The sequence below is a fragment of the Balaenoptera acutorostrata genome, chromosome X (assembly GCF_949987535.1).
Source record: "Balaenoptera acutorostrata chromosome X, mBalAcu1.1, whole genome shotgun sequence".
Lineage (NCBI taxonomy): Eukaryota > Metazoa > Chordata > Mammalia > Artiodactyla > Balaenopteridae > Balaenoptera > Balaenoptera acutorostrata.
In genome coordinates this window covers 116,145,359-116,157,360 of record NC_080085.1, presented here as the reverse complement: position 1 = coordinate 116,157,360, position 12,002 = coordinate 116,145,359, and the positions used below count along the sequence as shown (strand labels likewise).

The 12,002-nt window shown below is 41.0% G+C and overlaps 1 protein-coding gene across 1 annotated transcript in view; it reads left to right on the top strand.

Annotated features, from left to right (window-relative positions):
- The window catches only part of GPC3 (glypican 3), a 430,336-nt gene that overhangs the window by 221,809 nt on the left and 196,525 nt on the right, over positions 1–12,002 (top strand). The window contains exon 3 of the mRNA XM_057538135.1: positions 693–1,387. Coding sequence (XP_057394118.1) covers positions 693–1,387 — 695 coding nt within the window. The remainder of the gene's footprint in view (positions 1–692; positions 1,388–12,002) is intronic.

Below are 12,002 nucleotides of genomic sequence, written 5' to 3'. Positions count from 1 at the left end.
CAGATGTTCAGCTTGCAAATACCAGAGGTGTTATTTTCAGTATCGAATGTATACATAAGTGCATGTGTTGTTTTTTTCCATCCAGATACCCGTTTAGGGGATAAATTCCACTTTCAGGTCTGTCAGTCTGTTAGATAGCTCCCTTTAAAGTTATCTAGAGAAAATCTACCTACATGATGAAATTTGTGATAGCTTTTATTCTTGGCTAAGAACTTGCCTCTCCTCCAGGGATGAACAGGCTTAAATTGTTATGTGAGTTTATATAGTGTATGGTTTGTTGTCAAATATTTATCTCTGTCTAAAAATGAAATGTCTTGAAATACAATTTCTTTTTAACTGAATAACTCAATGTGAGAAAGAGAAGGAACTTCTCATTTAGCCAATTTTTAATCAATATTTTTATGAGAGACCAGAATGTTAACTGAATCCTGGCTTTTGTCATTTGAAATATAATTTGTGTGTTTAAGAATTTATGTGCACATCAGGGTTTGGACTTCATGTTCAGAAAGGAAAATTGATTTATAGGAACAAACAGCTGCAGGAGTAGAGGCAATGCCAGAAGTAAACATGAGTCAATTATTTAAGGCAAATGGGACCTTAATCACCACAGCAAGAGAGAAATCTCAAATTCAATTACACACTGGATTTTCATGCTTTAATTTGTGGGCATTTCTTTATCTCTTATTTTACAGAGGCCTTTGAAATCGTTGTTCGCCATGCCAAGAACTACACCAATGCCATGTTCAAGAACAACTATCCGAGCCTGACCCCACAAGCTTTTGAGTTTGTGGGTGAATTTTTCACTGATGTATCTCTCTACATCCTGGGTTCTGACATCAATGTGGATGACATGGTCAATGAATTGTTTGACAGCCTGTTTCCAGTCATCTATACCCAGCTAATGAACCCAGGCCTGCCGGAGTCCACCTTAGACATCAATGAATGCCTCCGAGGGGCAAGGCGTGACCTGAAAGTATTTGGGAATTTCCCCAAGCTTATTATGACCCAGGTTTCCAAGTCACTGCAAGTCACTAGGATCTTCCTCCAGGCCCTGAATCTCGGAATTGAAGTGATCAACACAACTGATCACCTGAAGTTCAGTAAGGACTGTGGCCGAATGCTCACCAGAATGTGGTACTGCTCTTACTGCCAGGGACTGATGATGGTTAAGCCGTGTGGTGGCTATTGCAATGTGGTTATGCAAGGCTGTATGGCAGGTGTGGTGGAGATTGACAAGTACTGGAGAGAATACATTCTGTCTCTCGAAGAACTGGTGAATGGCATGTACAGAATCTATGACATGGAGAATGTACTGCTTGGTCTCTTTTCTACGATCCACGATTCCATCCAGTATGTCCAGAAGAATGGAGGAAAACTGACCACCACTGTGAGTACCATTCTACAGTTTTCAGAGGAATTGGATTCTACTGGGGGTAGGGCAGCCTGGCCAGTAGCAGGTGCTGATGGAGAGAAGTGAGAAGAAAAGTGGGCAGGGATGATAGAGGGACTGAATGACCTCACAAAGCTAGGCAGCACATTAAGTCCACAGGTAATGGAGTCCTAAAGCCTGGCTTTGAATTTTAGCTTCACCTACTTTCTTGCTGTGGGACCTTGGGTGAATCATTTTATCTGTATGAGTCTCATATTGCTGATTCATAAAATAGGGATAAAAATATCTTCTTCATAGGGAATAACATGTGTTAAAGCACTTAGCATGTGCCTGGTACATGGTAATTCTTCAGTAATTATTAGCTATTATTACCACTGTTGTTAGTTATCACAACCTTCATGACAACCCTGTGAGGTGGGAGCTGTTATCTCCATTCTGTAAATGAGGAAACTGAAGCTCAGTGAAACTGTAACTTGACCAAGCCATGATTCAGAAGTTGATCAGGTATCCCTTTAATTAGGTTATCACCACTTTCTTTGATTCTGATTTCACTCTTGTGCCCTTAATCATATATATCACATTACTATTTTGAGTAGTGACTTTATTTTTTAAATTTATTTTATCGAAGTATGGTTGATTTACAATGTTATGTTAGTTTCTGGTATACAGCAAAGTGATTCAGTTGTACATATATATAATAGTTTGCATCTGCTAATTCCAAACTCCCAGTCCTTCCCTCCCCTCCCCGCCTCCCCCTTGGCAACCACAAGTCTGTTCTCCATGTCTGTGAGTCTGTTTCTGTTTCGTAAATAAGTTCATCTGTGTCATATTTTAGGTTCCACATATAAGTGATATATGGTATTTGTCTTTCTCTGTCTGACTTAACTAGTATGATAATCTCTAGGTCCATCCATGTTGCTGCAAATGGCATTATTTCATTCTTCTTTTTGGCTGAGTGATATTCCATTGTATGTATATACCACATCTTCTTTATCCATTCATCTGTTGATGGACATTTAGGTTGTTTCCATGTCTTGCTTATTATAAATAGTGCTGCAATGAACATAGGGGTGCATGTATCTTTTTGAATTATAGTTTTTTTCCGGCTGTATGCCCAGGATTGAGATTGCTGGGTCATATGGTAGCTCTATTTTTAGTTTTTTAAGGAACCTCCATACTGTTTTCCATAGTGGCTGCACCAATTTACATTCCCAACAACAGTGTAGGGGGGTTCCCTTTTCTCCACACTCTGTTTAGCATTTGTTATTTGTAGAGTTTTTAATGGATGGTCATTCTGACTGGTGTGAGGTGGTACCTCATTGTAGTTTTGAGTTGCATTTTGAGTAGTGACTTTAAACATAGGAGACCCAGCTGGACCCCACTAACTAAACCTACACAAGAACACAGGTGAGGCAAAACGTTCATGTTTTCCAACAGTTGTTTTTGCAGCCTTGATTTATACCAGTGTAAGGCTGATAGGATTTGTGATGGGGGTGGGACAGTTTTGTGAGGCAGAAGCTTGATTGGTTTCAGTCAGACAATGTTAGTTACATTGTACCTGCTAAGCTAGGGTGCACACATTCAGAACCACTGGATGCACACACTTTCCAACACAGAGCAGACCACACAGCCAAGAGCTACCAGCCAGATCTCACTAAGGTGATGGTGACTGATTCCTGAATGTCGCCAGCTTTGTAGAAGGACGTGGCAGAATAGTATAATACACTACCCTTGTTGAGCTCCTACCACACTTGAGGTGCTCTGCTGGCCAGTTCACATAATATTATTTCTTAGTAATCCATGGGATAGGTCCTAATATAATATTATCCCCATTTTACACAGGAGGTAATGAAGCTTAGAGGGCTTAAATATCTTGCCCAAACGTCAAAGCTAGTTAAATAGAGGTGGGGGAACTGGGATTCCAACCCTGGCTTGTTGCCTTGCTTGAGTCATGCTCTTATCTTCTATATAGTGCAACTACTGTGTACTCCGAACCATTGCTTACCCAGAATGTGGAGGGCAGATTGGGCCATTTAGCCCTGTCTTTAAACTCTGGAAGCACGAAACGATAGGGGTAATTGGTTTCTTTGGTGAATGAAGCTAGAAAGGAGGACAAAAATGATGCAACCCCCAGGATGGCTACTTATGGAACTGCTCTAATTGCCCCATTCACAATGTTAGCCGTTTAAAACACATTTGCTGAGAAAATATTTTATAGTAAAATTAACAGAAATGTCCTGACGATAGTGTTCTTCAGCGGCTAATTATTCCTTTGATTGCTTTCTAATTGAAGGCCAGATTCTAGGGCCTTATACAAAAGTAAATCTCACAGAACTAGAAAAAAGAAAAGTCAGTACATTAGTATGTTCATTCACCTGAAATTGATTGAGGGCCCACTATGTGTCAGACACAGAGCAAGAGTGCCAGGGGTGTGGAAATGGCTTCAATAAGAGGAAAATAAGGAGGTAACATTAAAGACAGGGTATGGGAGTGTTTAAAGTTTGCCTCTGATATTGGTCACTTGACAGCAACGTCTTGAAAACATGTATTCTCCTCTAGTGCTTTTAAACACAGAAAAATAGGGTGGGGAGCTGGTAAGGGATTAAGTCCACTATTTTGATCAGGCTCTAGACATGAAGGTTTGTTTAGTAAACATTTATTAAGCATCTGCCCTGTTCGTGGCACTTTGCCAGGTACTGGGTACTCAGTTACCCAAGACATAGTTCTTAAGTCTTTAAAAGGTCGGTTTAGCTTCATTGACAGACAGACATGTAACTGAATAAATTTCACCACAGTGAACATCTCACTATAATGTGAATGTTAGAAAGGCCGTAAGAAATTAGTCTAGTCCCACTGATTTACAAATGAAGTAAAAGTTCAGGGAGTCTTGCCCAAAGTTATATAATTAGTGGAAGAGCCAGAAGTAGAGTCCAAGGTCTTCTGCTGCTACAATCGAGCACTCTTTCCGCCACGCCCCATCCCAGACTTTCACTCTAAAAGCTCCATTAGGATTTTGCAAAGACATCATGAACTTAAACTGAATAGCTATTTTGGGATGCCAAACCTGCTGTATTTTAGGTGCACATGTGCCCGTTTGTGTGTGTGCACACGCACACACACAGAGGGAGTACATTTCATGTCATTATCATTCAGGAAGAAAGGCCTTGGCTGTCAAGAGGCGCTCAGTGATGCAGTCCCTTTCTGTTTTGGCCATTAAGGGCCTGACTGCTCCCAGCTCCCAGCTGGCGATGAAAGCGTGAAGTCTGCCTTCCCCGGGGAACGCCTAAACTAGAACAGAAAGCATATGTAAACTCTACCTTGTTACTGTTTTATGATCGCCAGCTCTAAGTAATATATACCAAATGGCGGGGGCGGGGAATCATTGGCCAGGTGTGACCCAGCTATACTCTGTATGGCCCAGAAGGGGGCTGGGCCATCTATGGGGGCTGAGGGGAAGTGAGGGCTGAGTGGACTGCAGAACTCTATTCCTGTTAACAAAACCACAGAATGCCCCAAAGCCAAAGCTGATTGAAAAACTAAAGCATTAATGAGATTCTGCTGTAGCACCTTCACCTTCCTGCTGTGATAAAGTGTAAGAGCCTGCCATTTAGTCCTGCTTGAGGTTAAGTTGTGGTGAGAGACCTCTTCGAAAATAGGCTCTTCCAGAGCTCTGTCTGGGACAGCCTTTTTAGCTAGCTATAAGCCATGCCACGAGGTCTGCCATGCAGGGACTTTGCTCAGCTGTTTTGGTGGCTACCATCTACCCCAGATCATAAAGGACATTTTGGTCTTATCTAAATGAATGGGGCACTGTTAATTTTTTATAATTATGGCCTATTAGTGTTTTAGTTTTCCCTAAGATGGTCTTCGGTTCTTCAGACTACCAAGTGAAGGCATGCAAGCAAATGTTAGGGTGCTGTTGCTGACGGTTACCTGGAGGCGGTAAGCATGTAGTTCTCAGGCTCGGCTCATCACCACAGTCATCTAGGGAGCTTGTTAAACAGATTCCTGGAGCCTCCCCCCCTCCCCCCGAGGACTCTGATACCATAGGTCTGTGGAGAGGCCAGAGAATTTGTCACTTCAAAAGTACTCCATTTGATTCTGATACTTCCTTGGAAGCAACTCCAGCCACCTTGTTTAGAAGACAAGGTAAGGCCCAGAGGTTGCAAGTGAATGACAGTTAATGGCAAAGCTGTGACCGTGCACTCTTCATCTATCAAATGGGGTTGATATGTGGGGATTCACTGAAATGATAGGTTCAAAGTACCTGGCAGAGTTCGAGGCACATGGCGGGTACTCACTAAGCCCCAGTGCAGTACTCTTTCTACAGCAGTTTTCTAAGTGCCAAATAGATAATGAGATTTTCTTAAACTTGTTTTTAAGTGCCAAGATGTTTAATGTTATTTTAATCCAAAGACGTGAATAAAAATAACAAGTATGTGAAAATGTGAGAGTGTGTGTGTGTGTGTGTGTGTGTGTGTGTGTGTGTGTGAGAGAGAGAGAGAGAGAGAGGAGAGGGGAGAGGAAGGGAAAGAAAGAAAATTTTTCCTGAAAAGTTCAAGAAAGTATTAATTATGGGACTGTAAATAGATCCATCTTGATTCTTCATCTACATTTGTGAACTAGGTTAAGTATCACGGCCCCAAGTGAGTACTGAGTAGGTCTTTAATAGTATTTGGGGGACTTCCCTGGTGGCTCAGTGGTTAAGAATCCGCCTGCCAATGCAGGGGACACGGGTTCGAGCCCTGGTCTGGGAAGATCCCACATGCCGTGGAGCAACTGAGCCCATGTGCCACAACTACTGAGCCCGCACACCACAACTACTGAGCCCGCACACCACAACTACTGAAGCCTGCATGCCTAGAACCCGTGCTCCGCAATGGGAGAAGCCACCGCAATGAGAAGCCCATGCGCTGCAACGAAGAGTAGCCCCCTCTCGCTGCAACGAAGAGTAGCCCCCTCTCGCTGCAACTAGAGAAAGCCCGCGTGCAGCAACGAAGACCCAACGCAGCCAAAAAATAAATAAATAAAATAAATAAATTTATTAAAAAAAATAGTATTTGGGTATCATTTGGGTAGTATTTGAGGGTATCATTGTTAAATTTATCAGCACGTTATTGAATTCCATATCTTATACCTTGAGGCAAATACAAATATGTACAGTTTTCAATACATATACTTTCAACATTGTTGTTACACCACACAAATTGTTGAATGCTACAACCTTCTTTTTAAAATGCAATTATTCTTATTCTGAAACCACTTTGATTGTAATTACTATATCCCTATATGTGAATTATATGCATAGCCATTGTACATTTCAGATCCATTGATTAAATGAGTAATAATCAGCATATTGGATGTTTATTGCTATTCCAGAAAGCTTCCCAAAACTTTCTGTGATTTCATTTACTTTCTTTATGATCCCCCCCAAAGTAATTGCTCACATATCCTCGCATGGCTGTTTGCACTTTTATTTTTCCATTTGTACTCGTGTTCTTTATTGACTCATCTCAGAACTTCTCGGCATTAGTGCTTCCTCTCCCATAATTTCATTATCTTGACTTGTTGTATGCTTCATTGAATGTTGTACAAAATTGCAACCTTTTCTACCTTCACTGTTTCTCCCTTTCTTTCCTCATTGTGATATTCATTTTAGCACTATCTGAAATAGGATTCATTTCAGGGAACATTTAGTGAGCATCTAATTGTGGAACCACTGATAGACACCGGGGGCACAAGAAGTGGCTGGAAAGATGACCCTGACTGTTGCTGTCCTCAGGGATCACTTGGCCAGTAGGTAGCGGAGCTAGGATTCAAAGCTGGATCTGTCTGACCCCCAAAGCTCATGCTTTTCATAATTACTCCACATTGCTCTTTCAAAGAGTTCCACTCTCTTTTCACCAGAATCTTCATTCCTTGAACATGGGCTAAGTGGGTCTTTATTATCCTTTTTAATATCCTGTATTACTCTCCACTGTTTTTCCAGCTTCACAATCAGTTTTTGAATTCATTCTCCGTCCTTGGAGACTTTTGCTATAGTATTTCCCAATGAAGTACTAAAAAGCATGAGATTTTTCGTCTTCATAACACTTAAAGGCACAGAGTAGTTTCTAGGGGAAGAAGGAATGTTTATGTAGGTGATGGAAGACCCAGTCACACAGTAAAATGACTTTGCCTAGAATCTCTATGCACCGTGCCAGTGGTGAGATATAGGTTTTCTTCCAGTTGCAATGTTTGGAATCTGCCTGTTGGACCAACAGATAGTTTTTAATGCATTTGCCTTTGATTCTGGACCTTAGTACATCCAGGTCTCCATTATGGAGTTTCCTTAGTAGTAACATTGCCTACTGAGAACCTAACATATTCTGATATCCAAGCACATCCATTTCCTTTGGTAGAATTTCTGAAGATATCTTCAGTGAAATCAATATTTATTTATGTGTGCTAGGAAGCTCTGGGGAAGATTCTCTGTTGATCCTCAATAATAATTCACTCTATCAAATTCTTATATTTTGCTGTCTGTGTGAGTGACTGTAACTCAGAATTTCCAAGATTAGCCCTGCCTTCCTCTCTGCTTTTGAAGGCTGAGGTTATTTCTCAGGTGTCAGAATGTCAGTGTTTTTCTCCTCATGCTATCACTTTGGACTTTCATTTTTTAGTCTCCTATAGGGATAGATACCTTGTCTGAATTCATACAAGCTGTTTTCAGTACCAAGTGATTTCAAAGTGATAAAAACAAGTAAATGGCTAACTACCTAATTACTGTCTGCAGGTCAGCATCTAGAACTGTGGTAGGCAACTTTATTTGCATGAGGTCCATTTCTGGAAAGACAAAAATGTTTACAGGCTGCCATCTTTTTTTTCGTTCACAAAAAACATAACTTTAGTGATTCCCATGGGGAAAATATATAGTTTTAAAACATAGATTACCTACTTAATGATGAGAAGAATACAAATGAAAAAACTGGCATCACTTTCAGGCAGTAAATGTTAATTTTAGGACAGGTTTCAAACAGTGGTCACACAAGGGAAGCTTTTTATAATGCTTCATCCTGAAATTATGTATATTATGGGTCATATTAGGGAATTAGATGGGCTCCTCATAAATCTAGAATTACTTGCCTTTCCCTTGGCAAGAGGGTCAGCGTGATTATATGTTGTGAATCTTTAGAAAGAAGTTTTTCCTCCTTTCTGTGGTCTCTGGACTGATGTGGCAGGAAAATGTCCTCAAGAACTGTGAAAACATCTGAGATTTTTACCCTAATTGCAAACTAACAAGTTACCTACCTGGCCACAGTTTCATGGATGCTGGATAAAGACGGGAGATTCCTGGCTCAGAGATGCAGGACAGTTTACTTCTCACAGCGATAGCAGTAGCCAGAGTATCAGCATTTGTGCCAGTTCCCCAAGCCCCAATTCCCACGGGGAAAGGCAAAGAGGACCAGATGACTCCTACACACACAGTGAGTTGCATTACAAGAGAGGAGCCTTGAGCTTAGGGAACTCAAATCTTTTATAATAGGTAGTAAGAGTACTCGTTCTTTTCTCTGAAGGGCGACACTCTCACTGTCTTCCAAGACTATTCACTATACAAAGATACTTGATAAAGACAGTCTGGGGGGTAAAGTGCCTCTGTTAATAAGACATGCAGAAACACAAGAGACCCACGGAAAACTGTCTTGCAACATGTGATTCCCCAACCTTGGATGGCTGCAAAGACCTCTCAAGTTTATGATGCTTTTGGAGGATCAGGCAAGAAAATAAGAAGTTAGTGAAAGACACTTAGCTCAGCCCTGACTGGTTGGTCAAAAGGCTGGGCTACGTCCCACCTGTCGGAGGGTAGCAGAACGCACATCCAAAGATAGAGCAAGAGGGAGGAGATATGGGAACATATGTATATGTATAGCTGATTCACTTTGTTATAAAGCAGAAGCTAACACACCATTGTAAAGCAGTTATACTCCAATAAAGATGTTAAAAAAAAAAAGAACGGTGGCAGTTTTCTCAGCTCTTCAGAAAATACTTTAAAAAGTATAAAAGGAGCACTTGACTAGTTGCCTCTGGTTAGGAGTAAACTCTGCTACTCTGGGCCTCCAGCTACTACCTATTGCTCTCTCTTTTGGTCCCCAAGCTATTGTTTCCTTTCTTGCTTGTTCAGGCTCTGGGGTTGGGGGTTTTGTATTGCTAAGTAGCTTGGCTGATAGTTTTCTGTTTTACTGCAATTCTAAGATGAAGCAAGTGATAACCACAGAGTAGTAAGCAGATGCTTATCCATGTCTGTTGGGAGTGACGTGGAGGATTGATTTGTGCTCAGAGTATATTCAGAAAGGTTAGAAAGTCAGGAATATTCATCCAAGTGGGCAGAAGTCCAGGAAGTCCTTCCCCATGACCTGATATTCTGAGAATGCTTGTGCTCCCAGGATGAGAATGAGGAAGTCCAAAATGCCTTTTTAATGTTGAGTGGCCAGGGAATCAGAGCAGAGGGAAAGCAGCCTCTATCTGGCGAGGGCAGAAAAGCCCCTGAATACTTGCTTTGTTTTTTATTGCAAAACCTAAAACGCCTCCGAAAACATGGAGTCGTGTATGCAGTGTGACTCCTCTGATTTCCTTTTTACCCACTCGGAATAAGGTTACTCTTGGCAACTGTAGTGCTACATCCTTCACTCACAATAGCGCCACAGTGGCCTTGGCTCACTAACCTCTTACACCTCTGCATTTTGCTGTCTTGCTCAGGTCTCTGGCAGAAAATGTTTTCTACTTGGCCCGTTTCTTAAAAGGCAGTCCTAACCCTAACCCCACGTTAAAACTTGAGCACATATTTTGAACATCACAGATGTTTGTTTTTGTTTTTTAGTTTCTTTTTTCCCCCCACATCTTTATTGGAGTATAATTGCTTTACAGTGTTGCGTTTCTGCTGTATAACAAAGTGAATTAGTTATACATATACGTATATCCCCATATCTCCTCACTCTTGCATCTCCCTCCAACCCTCCCAATCCCACCCCTCTAGGTGGTCACAAAGCACTGAGCTGATCTCCCTGCGCTATGCGGCTGCTTCCCACTAGCCATCCATTTTACATTTGGTAGTGTATGTATGTCCATGCTACTCTCTCACTTCGTCCCAGCTCACAGAAGTATTTTTAAATGAAGTCACACTGTGTACAGTAATTTCTTCCAGGGAGGGGGTAGTTAGAATATTTGCTGTAATGAAGAATTTCACAAAAGGCCAAGATGAGAGAATTTGGGGCAGATTTCTTCCAGTGTGTTACAGCCTTTGTAAGATAAAACACAAACTTTCATCATCACCAGCAGGCACAACTTTCTGAGTCCTGGTACTGGGTACTGTTCTAGGTCTCACTGTTTGCCATTCCTTTCCTTATTGGGGGGCCTGTTAATAGGGTAAGACAAGTAACCTTTGTTTTGGTGAAGGTACAGACTTCTTAATGTCCTTTTAAAATGTCCCTTTGGGGATTGGGCTTCAGAATGCATCAGACTTCTCAAAAACAGTGCTGGAATGGGCATGAGGGATCTTACTGGGGAGATGAAAATGTTGCAAAACTGGTTTGTCATGATCGTTGCACAACTTGGTAAATTTAGTAAAAACCATTAAATTGTACACTTGAAATGGGTGAATTGTATACATCCAAAAATATACCTCATTCCAATAAATTACTATAGAAAATAAAACAAAAATGAATAAAAGTAGTACAGGAAGCTAGAAGGCAAAAAAATGTCCCTTTGGGAAGTGCATAATCCAGCAAGGCTGCTTTCATATTTTATATGGGGGCGTGGGAAGTGGGGGAGGGTTGATACTGACTTCTTATTACCCAAATTCAAATCCTTTCTGAAGAACATTCAGAAAGTGAATTAATTTTTCCTTTTTTCATTCCACTCAGAATGCCTAAAACAGATAAAGTAGGAAACGGAGTCATTATATTTGGGTGCTGTCTATTATCATTTACTGACTGAGAGTCTATCTAAGCCTTTCTGCTTTTTGCAGATAATTAATTTTGTTCCTAAATGTAGGAAAGAGTGATTGTAATCAGTATGTTTGTACTTTCAACCACAAATAGAGCCCATCACAGATATGCAGTACAAATAAACCTCATAAAATATGCAGCCCAAGGACTGCTTGAAGTTAACGTGGTATCTTTTTTTTTCCAAATAAAAAAATTATATGTATGATTTTTAAAAGTCGTTCTTGGTATTCTTGTATAGTTAATAGATGAACCCTTCTTTTTCTAACTCAAGCCTACGCTGTGAATTATTTTTATCATTAAATCTCATGAAGTAGAGCTGAAGGAGAAATTGATGTGTCACGGAAATCACCTCGTCAGCATATGCATATCTCTGAGTTCTGGGTGCAGGTTGCTCTTATGCTTCTAGAAAATTATGAATAATCAGATCTAAGTTCAAGGCTCAGGTTCATGGGGTGAAACCTAAGAGCACAGTGTTTGTGAAGGAAGTCCTCGAAACTCTTGAAAGACGTCTGCCCTTTTTTTCCAGCTGCCCGGCCTCCACCTCTGACTAACCTCTCTTCCAAGCCTATCCCTTCTCCCTCCCCTTCAAAATTATACCTTGCTCAGTGTCTTGTTCATTCAGACCCTGC